The sequence below is a fragment of the Apis cerana genome, linkage group LG16 (genome assembly GCF_029169275.1).
Source record: "Apis cerana isolate GH-2021 linkage group LG16, AcerK_1.0, whole genome shotgun sequence".
Classification (NCBI taxonomy): domain Eukaryota; kingdom Metazoa; phylum Arthropoda; class Insecta; order Hymenoptera; family Apidae; genus Apis; species Apis cerana.
In genome coordinates, this window is record NC_083867.1 from 2,915,928 (window position 1) to 2,930,190 (window position 14,263).

At 23.6% G+C, this 14,263-nt stretch overlaps 1 protein-coding gene across 11 annotated transcripts in view; it reads left to right on the forward strand.

Annotated features, from left to right (window-relative positions):
- LOC108000397 (elongation of very long chain fatty acids protein AAEL008004) overlaps positions 1-14,263 on the forward strand; it is a 50,894-nt gene that overhangs the window by 30,338 nt on the left and 6,293 nt on the right. For 6 of the 11 annotated variants that reach the window (XM_028667859.2, XM_062086413.1, XM_062086414.1 and 3 more), the window contains 3 exons: positions 7,607-7,752; positions 11,600-11,790; positions 13,306-13,386. In XM_028667859.2, coding sequence (XP_028523660.1) covers positions 7,695-7,752; positions 11,600-11,790; positions 13,306-13,386 — 330 coding nt within the window. In that variant the 5' untranslated portion in view covers positions 7,607-7,694. Of the gene's footprint in view, positions 1-5,643; positions 5,809-7,606; positions 7,753-11,599; positions 11,791-13,305; positions 13,387-14,263 lie in introns of those variants that run through there. The other 5 variants (XM_062086418.1, XM_062086416.1, XM_062086417.1 and 2 more) reach the window with 2 other exon arrangements.

The window sequence follows — 14,263 nt, forward strand, 5'->3', positions numbered from 1 at the left end:
ACTATTTGTCGTTATTTTATATATATATATATATAATTAAAATTAAATTTTTTTTTTATTTCCAATTTTTCATGAATTAAACATATCATCTTTTAAATTTAAAATGACAAAAGAATCATGAACTTGTAACGATGAAACTATTAATTTTTAAAATTCCTCTTTTTTATGGAATGTGTAAATCATAAAATATAATATAATAACTATATTATAGTATAATAATAATTTAATTAAAAGTAAAATTGTATATCACATTTTGAAAATTAGATTTATTTTAACATATTTTTTTTTTTAATTGAGTGAAGGTTATTTTGCAATCTTTTGCTAATGATATCGAATTGTTAATGATTGGTACTGTTAAGATTAATAAAAGCATAAATGATATATAATGTAAATTAATGAATTAATAAGCGCTGTATACATATATTTTTCATGTTAAGAAACATGTGTCAATATTAATTCATGTATATATTATAGAATGACCTGCAAAGTTAGAAATAAAAAATCTATATTTTTGTTTCTCAAAGAATATTATAAATAAAATTGCATATACATGTTACTATGTTAATCATAATCAGGAAAAAAATTAAAATTAAAATGTTTTTTTAAGCTGTTTGTTTATAAAAAAAATTAGTTAGAAATAATATAAATATTTTTATGTAATATTTATATTAGATATTGTATATTCTTATAATAAAATAAATTAAATTGATTAGAAAATTAAAGTAATTAAAAAAACGTTGTGTATTTATTATCTTTTTTAAAAATTGCCAATTTTGGATAAAAAATACAAAAGTGCAATATATTTATTTATTAAGTTTTATATTATATTTATTTATATTTATTATATTTATATTTATTTATTATTTTTTTATATTTATATCATGCATTTATAAATCTTAAAAAAAATTAACTCTCATTCAAATTACAAAATAGATCATATTTATATAATATTATAGCATACAGGAATTTCTAAGATAATCTTTTATTCCCAATAATTATACTTTCTATAACCTCTAATCAATAATTTTGACGAATTTCCAAGAAAGAATAACCGATTTCAAATCTCATTTCCGACCGATAATAATCCGCTTGAATGATTGAAATTCTCGTTATTGCAAGCAGAAAGCTTATATCGATTCTATAGAATAACGTAGCATTCTATTGCATGCTTCTTCAAGTTTTTATAGCAGTAATAGATATCTTGCGTGGCATGATAATGAAGTGAAAGAGTAGAAATTGTAGATAAAGTATCGTAACAAGTTCAAAAGTCGGTGGAAAGTGGAAACTCGATAAATGAAAAGTTAATAGAAAAATTTTTATTTGAAGGAGTTGAAGTTTGATAATGGAAATTTGGAAAGAAAAAATTCTCGTTATGATCTCATTGAAATTTTTAAAATATATATAATATAAGAAATTAATAAGAAATTAATAAGAAATTAAATAATAAGATTAAATAGAAATTTAATTTAATATACAATTATATAGAAACATTTGGATATTGATATTGACATTGAATTTATAAGAAAAATTGAATAAAATTTAAATCATATATAATAGTAAACTTCAACTTGTAGAGGTTAAGTCATTATGAATTTAAATTGCAAAAGTGAATTAGCACATTTAAATATGTCAAATAAATATATCAAATTAATTATTTTATAACAGAGCTAACATAGAAATGATATTATTTAAAAATATTTTAATATTTCAAATTATCTGAAATAATTATTTCACATAATCATTTCAAATTATAAAATAAATAACATATTATTTAAAATAATATTTCAAGCAATGCCTAACCTATTAATGATTATTATTTCAATTGATTGAATTGTCTGGACAAAAAAAATAAATTTTTCAAATTTTGTTTTACATATCGAAAACATCTTTTTAAAACTTAAATTCACTAAATTATTGACATTGTACTTATATTGCGAATTCTTTTTCCAAATAAATACTATTATATTTCTTTTGATTTATTTATTCAATGGCAATGTGTAAACATTTTTTAATTTTATACGCCTCTCTACCTCATATTTATCTATACTATTTAACCTTGACGCAACCAACATCTTCAAACAATTAACAATCTACTACTAATCAAACTTACTACAATAGTGTGGTTGTGCAACTACTTCGTAATCTGTTATAATATTCATATCGATCATTTATACAATCTGATACCGTAATATATTGTCAAAAAATTCAATTGATATTATTAAAATTTTTATTTTCATATATATATTTCAATATTTACGACGAATCGAATATTTCTGTACGTACAGTTTTCATTTCGCGAAGGAAATTATCATTCACATTGCTCGTCATAAATGAAATGCAAATGTAAATAATCATAGTTAATTTTATTGGGAAATTAAATATTTTCAATAATGGAATATTTAAATATTGTTTTGATCGTAAATTAAAACAGAATTAAGTCAAACTTTAAATTATTCAAATGTATTATACTTGTAAATTATTGAAATAACTCAAAGTAATAATTTCTAAAATGATGTTTATTAAAATGTCTTTAATAATAATATAAAAGTTCTTTAATATGTTCTTTAATATAAACTTTTTAATTAATAAATTCAGTAATAATGCATAGTTCTTAAAACTATAGATTATTAGAAAATGATTAATTATATTTTTTAATTTATTTTATTTTTTTTAAATATTCTTTTATAATATAATTTTTTTAATGTATAATTTTGATGAGGAAATTATTTATAAAATTAAAATTGTGGCAACAAAGGCTACAAATAATCCAAGATTGGCTCATTATTATTATCAATTTTATTTTTAATTCATTTTTTTTAATTAATAACTTTTAGTATCATTTGTTAGTTAATTAAAATTCACATCATATAAAACTTCAAATCAAAAAAAAATTGAAAAAATATCAACTTTATTTCAAAGATTACTTCAGGTCAATTGAAATAACAGGTTTATTACTAGAATGTTTCAAGTTATTTATATATGAATGAAACCAAGCTAATTGATAAGTATGAAAGAAAAAAAAATAAATAAATTTGAAAGAATATTTCAAATCAAATAAATAGCAAGTTTATATTAGTATAATATAATATCAAATCTTTTAAATTCAGTAAAAGTAAAATGAAAAGTAACTTGAATGAATCTGAATGCTTGAGAAATGCCATTAAGAAATATTAGAATACTAAATATATATTACTTTCTGGAATCTGAATATTTTACAAATTTTATTACATATAAATATACAAATATTAACAAATGATTAGATAAATGTAGATTGTATAAATCAATCTCTTTTTTAATACAAAATTTATATTTTTAAAAATTTCAAGAAATATATTAAAAAATGTTATATAAAATTAAGAAAAAAAATAAATTAAAAAAATTTGATTTCCTAATTCACAAAAATATGATAAATTATATATATAAATTATATATGTTTTAAGATTTTATGTTCTATGTATATGTTATCCTATGTTTTATATATATATATATATATATAAATATATGTTTTATATATATATATATATATATATATATATATATATATAAATATATGTTTTATATATATATATATATATTTGTCATTAACCAAAATCATTACAAATAATTTGAAATAATATTGAATTGATTAAGAAAATCTACATATATACGTAATAAGAACAAAAGAATAATGAAATAATATTTTTTATATTAATATAAAAATATAATAATAATAGTGATAGAAAATTTATGTCTATGAAATATATACTTTCAATAATATATAATTGTAGTATTCAAGAGATTAATAATAAGTACTTGTATATTTCTGATATCTCCAACTTGACAGAAACTTAAAATTATCCAAATATTCTTATAAAATGATATTGTATATATTATATAATTTTGATATAAAATCGATCGTTGTTCTATGAACTTATTCTATAAAAAGATAAGATATTGATAAGATATAACATTTTACAGATATATGTAATCGTGATCGAATCATCGCGGTGCATTAATTTACAATAGTATGTGCTTATTGTGGTTCTTGTCAGTGAAACGAAACATTTAGTCGGCATGGATATTGAGGTCAGTGGTTTGTTCATCCTATCGTTAATGACGATTCCAGTGTCGAGACACACAGCTTCGAACAGCAAGCACGAGCGAACGATTCCTTGCGTAACCTACAAACGGAGACTCCGGCTGTATGCCATACTATCGAGTCATCGAGAGTCGCAGAGTTCACAAAACCATCGAAGTTGTGTTGCTGGCCCGTTTTCTGTGCCCGGCCCATTATAATGTATACAGCTTTCGCAATATATTCGCGATGTATTTCGCTTGCTCGACGCGTTTTCGACTTTTTATTTTGCAAGAGACGACTCGCCACAATCGATCGCGATCCATCGCGGAGCCAAGGAATCGTCACCGTAACTTAACCCTATTTCCCATTAAAATTGATATTTTTATTGTTGAATTAAGTTATATAGTGTGTTTTCGTTATATATTATTATATGATCCTAGTCAATTTTATTAAGAAGAAATCCACTTTGAAGCAAGTGAAGTGAATAATTTCACACCAACATACATAATACATCATAATTTACTTTGTGTCTTTTGCTACTTGTTTTCTATAACTGTTATTATCGAGAAAAATAAAATAACGCTAAGTTAGGTTAAATCTCTAATAAAAAAAAGCGAAGTGTAATACTAATTTTTTAATGAATTTTTACACAATGATTATAAAAAATTAAGACTATGTAAAATAAGAGTATGTTACTTATCATTATATTTGCTGTTAACGTAAATAATATGCTCGGGATTCTATTGAGGAGAATTTTTCTTATGAATCTGGTAAATCTGGAAATAAGCAATTTTACACTAATGTACATCATAAATTTCTTTAAATATTTAAATTCTTTGTATTCCATTAAATGTTTGAACTCTAATATATTTATCTTTTCGTTAGCTGTCATTTTTGTGATCATCGTCGATATAAATGAAACAAGGTTAAGTTAAATTAGATTTTAAGCTTGTACGAATATATTTTCTATTAATCTGTATAATTTTCATCAAATCTTTCTTTAACAAATATAATACTAATTTTTTTAAATAAACTTTTGCAAAGTAATATTAAAGTTAATTATATCTGATTTTACAAGCAGATCATCAATAGATATTTGAGATATTTTAATATAAAGTTTTCTTTTATTAAAAGATTATAATTAGAAAAAAATTTTATAAATGAATTCATTCAACAAAACTCGTAGAAAAAATAGATTTATTAAACAAATTATTATTCGTGTATCTATTGTCATTATACAGTATCATTTATAGTTCTTTAAATTTTTACCTTAAACAAAAACTTATTAAGAAGTCAACTTTACATTTCAACTTTGCATATCTTATATCATTGCTCTCTGAATATAATTTATTTGATAATTACATATTTATTATCAAGTCAATCATTATTCTAATCATTTTCCAAGAATATATTCACTTCTAATATATAGAGAGGATATTTAGTTCACATTATGTGAAATTTCTTAGCCAATATTTGCCAATTTTTTGACATAATTCTTTCCAAAGCAAACAATCTTGATTTCTGGTTTTTTTCCTTTGACTTTGAAACAAAAAAGATGAGACAATAAGTTAGTTAGACAGTCTCGAAGATTCCGCGTTCGTGTACAAATCGGTGATCAACTGCTCGATGATAAATGACGACATCCATTCAAGTTCGTTCTCGATTGGCCTTGACGAGAATTCTCTCGTCAACCGAGTTGTATTGAAAGCGAAATTCAACGGGTTACCAAACCATCCGTCGCAGCTTAGAGAGTATGAGTATATAGATACGACGCTGACCACTCGATTTCAGGGACGTGATTAATCATTCTGGGCGCCCACAGAAACAAACAATTATCTCCTTATATCTACCTCTCTTTTCTGTGTCCTCTTTTCTGTGAATCATTTCGCGAGAAAATCGCTTCGATGAACGCTTGAATCATTCATCATTTAATGTTGATTTTTGAAAATTAGTTAATCCAAAATTTCGAAGAAAAAATTCTAATCAGAAATCTCTTCTTTTGAAAAGATATTAAATGTATGAAAAATTTGCAAATAAATTGTAAAATTTTATATAAAAAATAAATTTTTTGGAATAAAATTGTAATTGTTAAATGAAATATATATAGAATTTATATAAAAATGAATATTTTTAATAAAAAATAATTCGAAAAATTCGTAAATAAATTTCGTATTTCAAGTAACCAAAATAATTTTAATAATTAAAATTTAAAAAGACATATCAAATGCTCGGTTATTGATATTAGATTATAATATACATAATTATTTCGATTTTCATATGGCAATTAAAGTTTAATTAAATTTAATATTTCTACATAAGTAAAGATTTTCACTGAAGAATAGAAGAAAATGAATTTTGCTTTGCTTTGATATTAAAAAAAAAGTACAAATGGATTTTTAATAGATATTGCTTTTTTCCAATAGTTGGTTAATATAGATGTCGAAGTTACAGAGATCGATTGTAATTGCCATGAATCATCAGATGTTTTGATTATGATGTTTTGATTATAATTGCAAGAGAAGTCGAGTGAATTCTTATTGGAAACGACCAAGTCGTGGACATAGCGGTTCAAGGCCGTGCCGAATTCATGGTCGTCTCGTGAATTGCGCGAGAACGCATCGTGTAATCCATAACAAAAATTATGTGGCCCTACTTTCGTAATCGAACATACGTAGTGAATTTCGGATCGGGATTTGAACAATCTTGGTCGTGAACGCGAAATCGCTTCTCTAATTCAATGCCGATGCCGAAAATCATGACATAAATCAACATTATTTTATGTAACCTAACCTTTACATCAATGTTAAGTAATACGTCCCCGTTCACGCGTAAAACAAAACAAAAGACTATATTTGGTTTAGAACCAACTATTTTTGAATCAATTAAATTTGTATGTAATTATCTAGATTAATAATTTATTTGAATTCTAGTGAATTCTAATAATATCATTCTAATCTAAGATGAAAGATTAAAATTAATTGATTTAAAACGTTGCGAAATTAAGTTTAAATTTGTAACATAAAAATGTTATCTTATATTTTAAATCTTGCAAAATGTAATTCTAGATTATTATTAGGTTGTTTTTAATTTATATTAAAATTATGTTAAGTTATTAAGTTAAGTTAAATCAATTTATTCATATTTTAAAAAATATATAATTATAATGTTTTTTTAAATTTCTTCAAATTCTGAAATCTTATGTTACTGAAATAAAATTTATAACATATCTCCATGAAATCTATTTTATCATAATATAAAATAATATAAAATTAAAATAATATAATTTTTTACATTATTAATTACCTAAACAGAGAAGAAACAATAATACAAGAAACATTAAGCTTTTTGAAATTTCCTTTCAAAATTATAATACAAATTGAAAAATATTTCGTTCTAAAAAGATTAATTTTTTTTAAATTTATTACATTAAGACTCTTTTAAATAATATATGTTTATTTTAATAATTGAAGCCCGATTTTTTTAAAGAACTTTTTTTTATACCTCTTCTCTTTATAATAATAATAATCGTTTCATTTTTTCTCATTTCAGGAACTCACTTATTTCGTCCTGAAACTTTACATTCTTACGATCTCAGGAAGATATATCGCAAAGGTTTTCTCGACAAAAAGCAAGAAAAATGTCGATTCTAATGCAATACGTAGATCGATTCCACGAGATACTTGACAAACATGCAGGTAAACCTTCAACCATTATTTTTATGTAGAACATTGTCATTCATCTTTCAAGCCTGGTGAACGAACCTTAAAACATTGAGAAATGTCCGAGGGACGATCACCGACCAGTGACTGGGAACAATTTTATTAAACAGGAACAGGAAAGATTCAGCCCTCTCCCTTTCTATTCAATTCTCGCCTTTCCGCTTTCGTTTCACTTTTCACCTTGATCTAATTATAAACTGCCAAGGCAACAACAACTTGATTTTTTTATTGCTTGTAAATTATAAAAAATTAAAATTGAATGATTTTTGTGAATAATGAAGAAAACTCATCAACTTATCTTTCAGATTTTGCATATAAAAAATAATTTTTGAAATAATATTAAAAGTTTCGAAGTTTTAATTTTTTATTTATTGTTATTCTTTGATTTTTATAATAAAATAAAAATATTATATTCTATTAAAAATAAAAATAATAATTTTTAATTTGTATTCCAAATTTCTTCATTTTTTGAAAACAAAAATTAAATTCTATATACTATAAATTATCGAATAAAAATTTATGAAATTAATAAGAATAATAATTTTATATAATTTGCCTCTGAGTTTTATTTAATATTATATTATTCGAAACTTAAAAATCTTATTTTTTTTTCTTTCATCAAGCATGTATACTTAAAACGTATATAAAAACATTATTTAAATTGAAACATTTCACAATAATGTTTTGGATATAATAACATAACAATAACAAAATGTTAATGATAAATAAGATATCGATATACATTTAACATTAATTAGGTTGCCACAAGAATAAACGAATTCCAAGAAATAATGTAGAAAGAATTAAATATATAAATATAAAAATTGCATTTTAATCATTTATCAATATTTGCCTGTATACATTTATATATAAAATATATATTTCTAAATGCAAAAATTGTACAAAAATATATAAATAAAGATTAGTAATATATAATTAAATTAATGAATATATAATTAAAATTAAAAATTTAATATTATCTATTAAATTTACTTACAACAGAAAAGATACATCATTAATGCAGAAATTACATGAATAATATATGTATAATTAAAAATTAATAATATATAATTATAATTATTATATAATTGAAATTTACCATAATAATGGCATTTTAATATCATGTACTAATATTTGTCTGCAACAGAAAAAGATACATCTGCAATGCAAAAACTATACAAATAATATGTAATTAAATGTACAAATTACAAATGTTCACTATTCTCATACGATGTAAATCATAAAAGTAAATGAAACTTAGAGTAAACGAATAAAATGTGCACATTGTTCTTTGACGTAATCATATAGTATACACAAGCAATACAATATGGAAATAGAAGAATAAAGATTAAAATCAGCTTAATTTCTTTTTTTTTTTTAATTTAAAGTAATAAAAATATCTTTTAAAGTATTCGAATTAATAATAAAATAATAATAAATCTTTCATAATAAATTTTTCAAAAAGGAAAATTTTCTCTTTCTCTAAAAATAGAAAAAGAAATTATATTTACCAATTTATAATTTCTAATCTTAATAGTAGAAATTTCACAGAAATTGCGCAAGCATTGACGTAAAATTATCTTTAAATCGAATAGATTATCTTATAAAAGAAAATGCAAAAAGAAAATGCAAACTATTCTTAAATTTATATTAATAGCAACAAAATTATTGCTAAATATAAATAATCTGATTGCGAAATAATCAAATTTCACATGATTTTAAAAAAAAAATTCATTTCTCATTTAACTTAAAATATCAATATCTTTTATAACATCTTTGACTTTCGCCATTTCTGAGTTACGCGTTTTTGGACTTCGATCTCCGTTCCATAGATGGCATAGATTTTAAATTCGTCTTTGTCGACAGTTTCGTATTTAGATCGATAGAAAGTTCTTAATTGTTATTCATTTATTATCACTTTATCGAATTTGGGATTTATATTTGTATAATAATCGTTAGGAATTAATGTAAAAATTAGTTTCACATATACACAATTTTATAGGAACTTAATATGAAGGATAAGGAATTATGGAATTCCAAATATTTCGCATTTATTTACTTACTTTCTTCTCACGTAACGTTTCCAAAGGCAATTGAGAAATACTCCCACATATATGAGATTATATACATATGAAACTGGATTATTGAAGTGAATTCGTATCCATATAATTGTTCAAATAAAATTTTTGTTCTATTTTTTATTTGTCATGTTTATTTTAAATAACAATATTTGAAGAATAAGTTATCTTAATATTTTATGCCCAGATATTTTTTATTTGATTTCATTATAAAAAGATGAACAAGAATATTTTATTGTTGATATAAATGTAGAGATCGGAGATTTCGACGAACACACGAGCAGAAAGGAAGGATAAAATTACCTAGAATTTCATTATGGTTAAGCAAACGTCATTCGTCGTGATGCAGCAGTAGACTACATCGAAGATGAATTATTCATTTCACGTGGCCAATGGAAGCAGTCGCCGATTTCGAGAAAGATTTTTAAAGCATCTCCAATATTAAACGCGCAGATACTAACTCATATTCTTCATTCGCCGAATTTAATCTCAATTTGCAAAGTTTCCATATTTAATATCATCATCAAGGTTGTTAATTTTTTTTTTTAATCTTCATTTCTGAATATTTTCAAAGAAATTATTTTTTCTGAATTAAAATCTTTTAATTCGATCAAAACCTTAATAAATTTCAGAATTTTTCAGATTTTTTGAGAATCGAATAAATATTAAAATATTAAAAAAAAGAATTGTTAGAGACATGAATGAATCTGATTGTTTGTACAAAAAATTGCTCGCTAAAAAAAGCATAAGATTAAGCATTGTTATTTTTTATTTTTCTTTTTTTAATCGTAAATTTTTAAAAATATTTCGAAGCAGAAATGCGCAGAAATCGAAATCTCAATCTTGAATTCATCGAATTTAGTTACAGTTTGAAAAATATTTAATGGAATTTCGCCATCAAGACTTTCATGGTATTTATTTTCATCTTAGTTTTTGATTTCACTTTTTTTCCATTTCACGACAAGAATCTAAAAAACACGACGAAATGGCATCAAGGTCGATTGATCATTAAAACCGACAAGAGAGTAAATTAATATGAGAGATTTTATAACTGGTTTTTAATACGTTAGTTGACTAAAATTTGAAGGATGAAAAAGGATACGGAAAAAAGCCTAAAAGTCGAGGTTGTTATATTTTTACCATTGTAACATGATTATTATTTTTTTCCTTTTAAAATTCACTTTTAAAATTATATTAAATATAAATAACTTTGAATACTTGATGAACAACTCAAAGCATCATAATCTTCATAGTTATAATGAATTCGTTTTAAGGAAATTAAATAATATTCCATTTTTAAAGAAAAATAAAAACAGAATGAATATATTTCCATAACCCTCTATCTATAATCATAAATTTTATATAAATTTCTAGAATTGAAATAAAATAAAGAATATTAAATCAATAATATTAAATTAAAAAAAATAAATTAATATCTTAAAAAAATTATTATATAATTTGTGATAGGATGATAATAATAAATAACAGTACAAAAAATACATACACAACGTTACATTTATTATGATATTTATATATTAATCAATTAAATAATAAAGTAAATTCATATTATTTATTAATCTTTCCACGTAATTGACACGAAAATTTGATATGATATAAAATATGAGATATAAAACGTAATAAAAAGATCAAATTTTATTAAAATTTTGCAGTATCTTTTTTTATATTCAATTTCTATTAATCGAATCTAATGCTGATGGAATCTGTATCTACAATATCTTTTTCAGATCAGAGAACAACGAATTGGTTTATGATGAGTTCACCATTTCCTACTCTGTTTATCTGCTTGAGCTACGTATATGGTGTAAAAGTTTTAGGGCCAAAGCTGATGGAGAATAGGAAACCATTTCAATTAAAAAATGTCCTAATAGTTTATAATCTATTCCAAATGGTGTTCTCAGCGTGGCTTTTCTACGAGGTAAGGTTCCTGCTTCGACCTTTTCTCCCTCCCTCCCTCCCTCCCTGCTTTCTTTTCTTTCTTCTATTTTTACACTTTTTTCAATATATCTGTTATATTGAATATTACTTACGTCTTACGAAAGTTTTTTCTCGATTTTAAAATGTGTTGCATGCTTTGAAATGCCACTTGTATATAAGCACGTACGAATAAAATTTTGCTCGTATATCGGAATGTTAGACGAGGAATCATGAAATGAAGGTTTCATGTGTTGTATCATGAATGATTTCTGCAAGAACATCGAATGTCCGGGTTTGACCACCGAGTTCGAAATCACGCGTGATCAATGGCATCAATTTAATTTATAATTGAACCAGAATTTAGAAACCAATTGATCAGCACTATCATGAAATTAATTACAATAGTGTCTGATTATATATAGCCAGGCTTAGCCATGTATTATAAAGAAGTTATGAATTGAAGCTTTGACTTGTCAGAATTGGCGTTATTTCACTTCAGTTGCTGCATCAAGGCTAAAAGTGAGAAATAAGTAATGCGAAATAATGGAATATGAGGTAAGTATAATAATTGTGCAAAGTCGGATTATTTTTTAATAATTAAAATTAACAGAGGTACAAAATTATGTTTGATATTATTTTAACAGCAAATCTTCGATTAAGGCTATTTTGAATTAATATAATATGGGAAATATTAAAAAATTATATTTTCTTTATTTTGATAATTCAAGTTTAATAATTATTAATTAAATTTCGATGCAAATTATAAACAATGACTGATATCTCTCTCGAATTTTATGATTTTAGAAATTAACGAGAATATTTTTAGCTACATAACCAGACAAATTTATGATCATATATGCAGACACTACTGTATTTGTTTTCTAAATATTTAAATACTGTAAATCGTAATACATTGTGGTATGAAAATTTAAAATTTCTCAAAATGTGAAGTTGATCAATTTAGAAATAATCGCGTTTAAATTTTTATGTTTTTTTTTTTCCAATATACATCTTCTGCAAAAGGTTTATTATATGCAAAATAAGTTTTTATTTCAATTTTGAATTTTAGAAATTACTTCTAATTTCTATCATAACATCAAAGAAATGATTATTTTCTGTTAATAATAAACAATAGAACATACGGATTTATCGATTTATTATCGTTTCGTTATTGGATTAATAGATGCAAGAGGAGGACAGATGCGAATCTACGTTCTTATTAAACAAATATGATCCAAAAATTTATAATAAATCGCTTGCTTTGCACGATACGAGGCAGAATTACACGTAATTCAAAACGTAACAAATTATTAAAAAATAGATATGCCCTCCTCTTCTTACTGCTCGATTAATTTTGCTTGGAAGATACCTTTGGAAAAATGATATTTCGTATTTATTTCATAAAGATATATATACATATATATATATTTCGAACTCGATCGGTTTAATTTCCTATTAACGCAGAAAAAAAAAGGTGCAAGATAAAACATTAATTGTGTAACCGAAAAAAAAACAGAGTCTGATGGGCGGATGGTGGGGCCATTATAGTTTCCATTGCCAACCTGTGGACTATAGCGACAATCCAATCGCGATAAGGGTAAGTTTTGGTATTTATAGTTTCCTCGGCAGATGGATCATTGGACCGCCATTTCAACGAGACGGACCTCAACAAATGCTAAATTTTATTCTTTAACGATTTTTATATGCGTATACGTATAAGTGTAAAACAAAGAAATAAAGTTATGTGACTATTTTTTAATTTTCTAAGTAGAAAAAAAATTAATTGCTTTTAATTGTCCAGATTTAGTGTGTAAAAATAATCGTTTTTCTAAATTTAAAGTATCTTGAATTTCTTTCTTGGATTCTGGAAAATAATTTGACAACTTACACCGTTATGATTCTAATTTATATTACGTGTATGATTAATTGATTGCCAACAATGGTTGGTTTGTTTGATTATGAATTAAAATTAATACAGTAACAACGTATACGCATATTTCGACGATTAGAAGTACATTTTTAAGGGTCATGGATTGTAGAAATTGAAGAATTTGTGCTATGATGCAAATTATCTTATGCTTTGTAGGCAGCCAACCAAGGGAGGAAACCGCCTTTGAAGGAAGAGTAAATTATACTATTCCGCTTGTTGCTTTTTTTTATCTTTATTTTCATATCTTTATATAAGGTATTACATATATTTCTGGAATATATTTCTTGAAAATCGATTCTAGAGATCAAAACGAATATAAAAATTTAATATACAAAAATTTTGATTATTTATTTTTTTAAACTTACAATTTTTATAACTTACAAATAATCGAAGTTGGATAAAATGAGATAAGATAGAGACAACTTTATCTTCTTCGTCACATTGCCTCTATCTTGCTAATGTAAAAATTTAAAAATCGTTTATAACTTAATTAATAAATTATTTTTTGTATTTATTTTAATGTCTGGGAATCGATGTTCCAAAA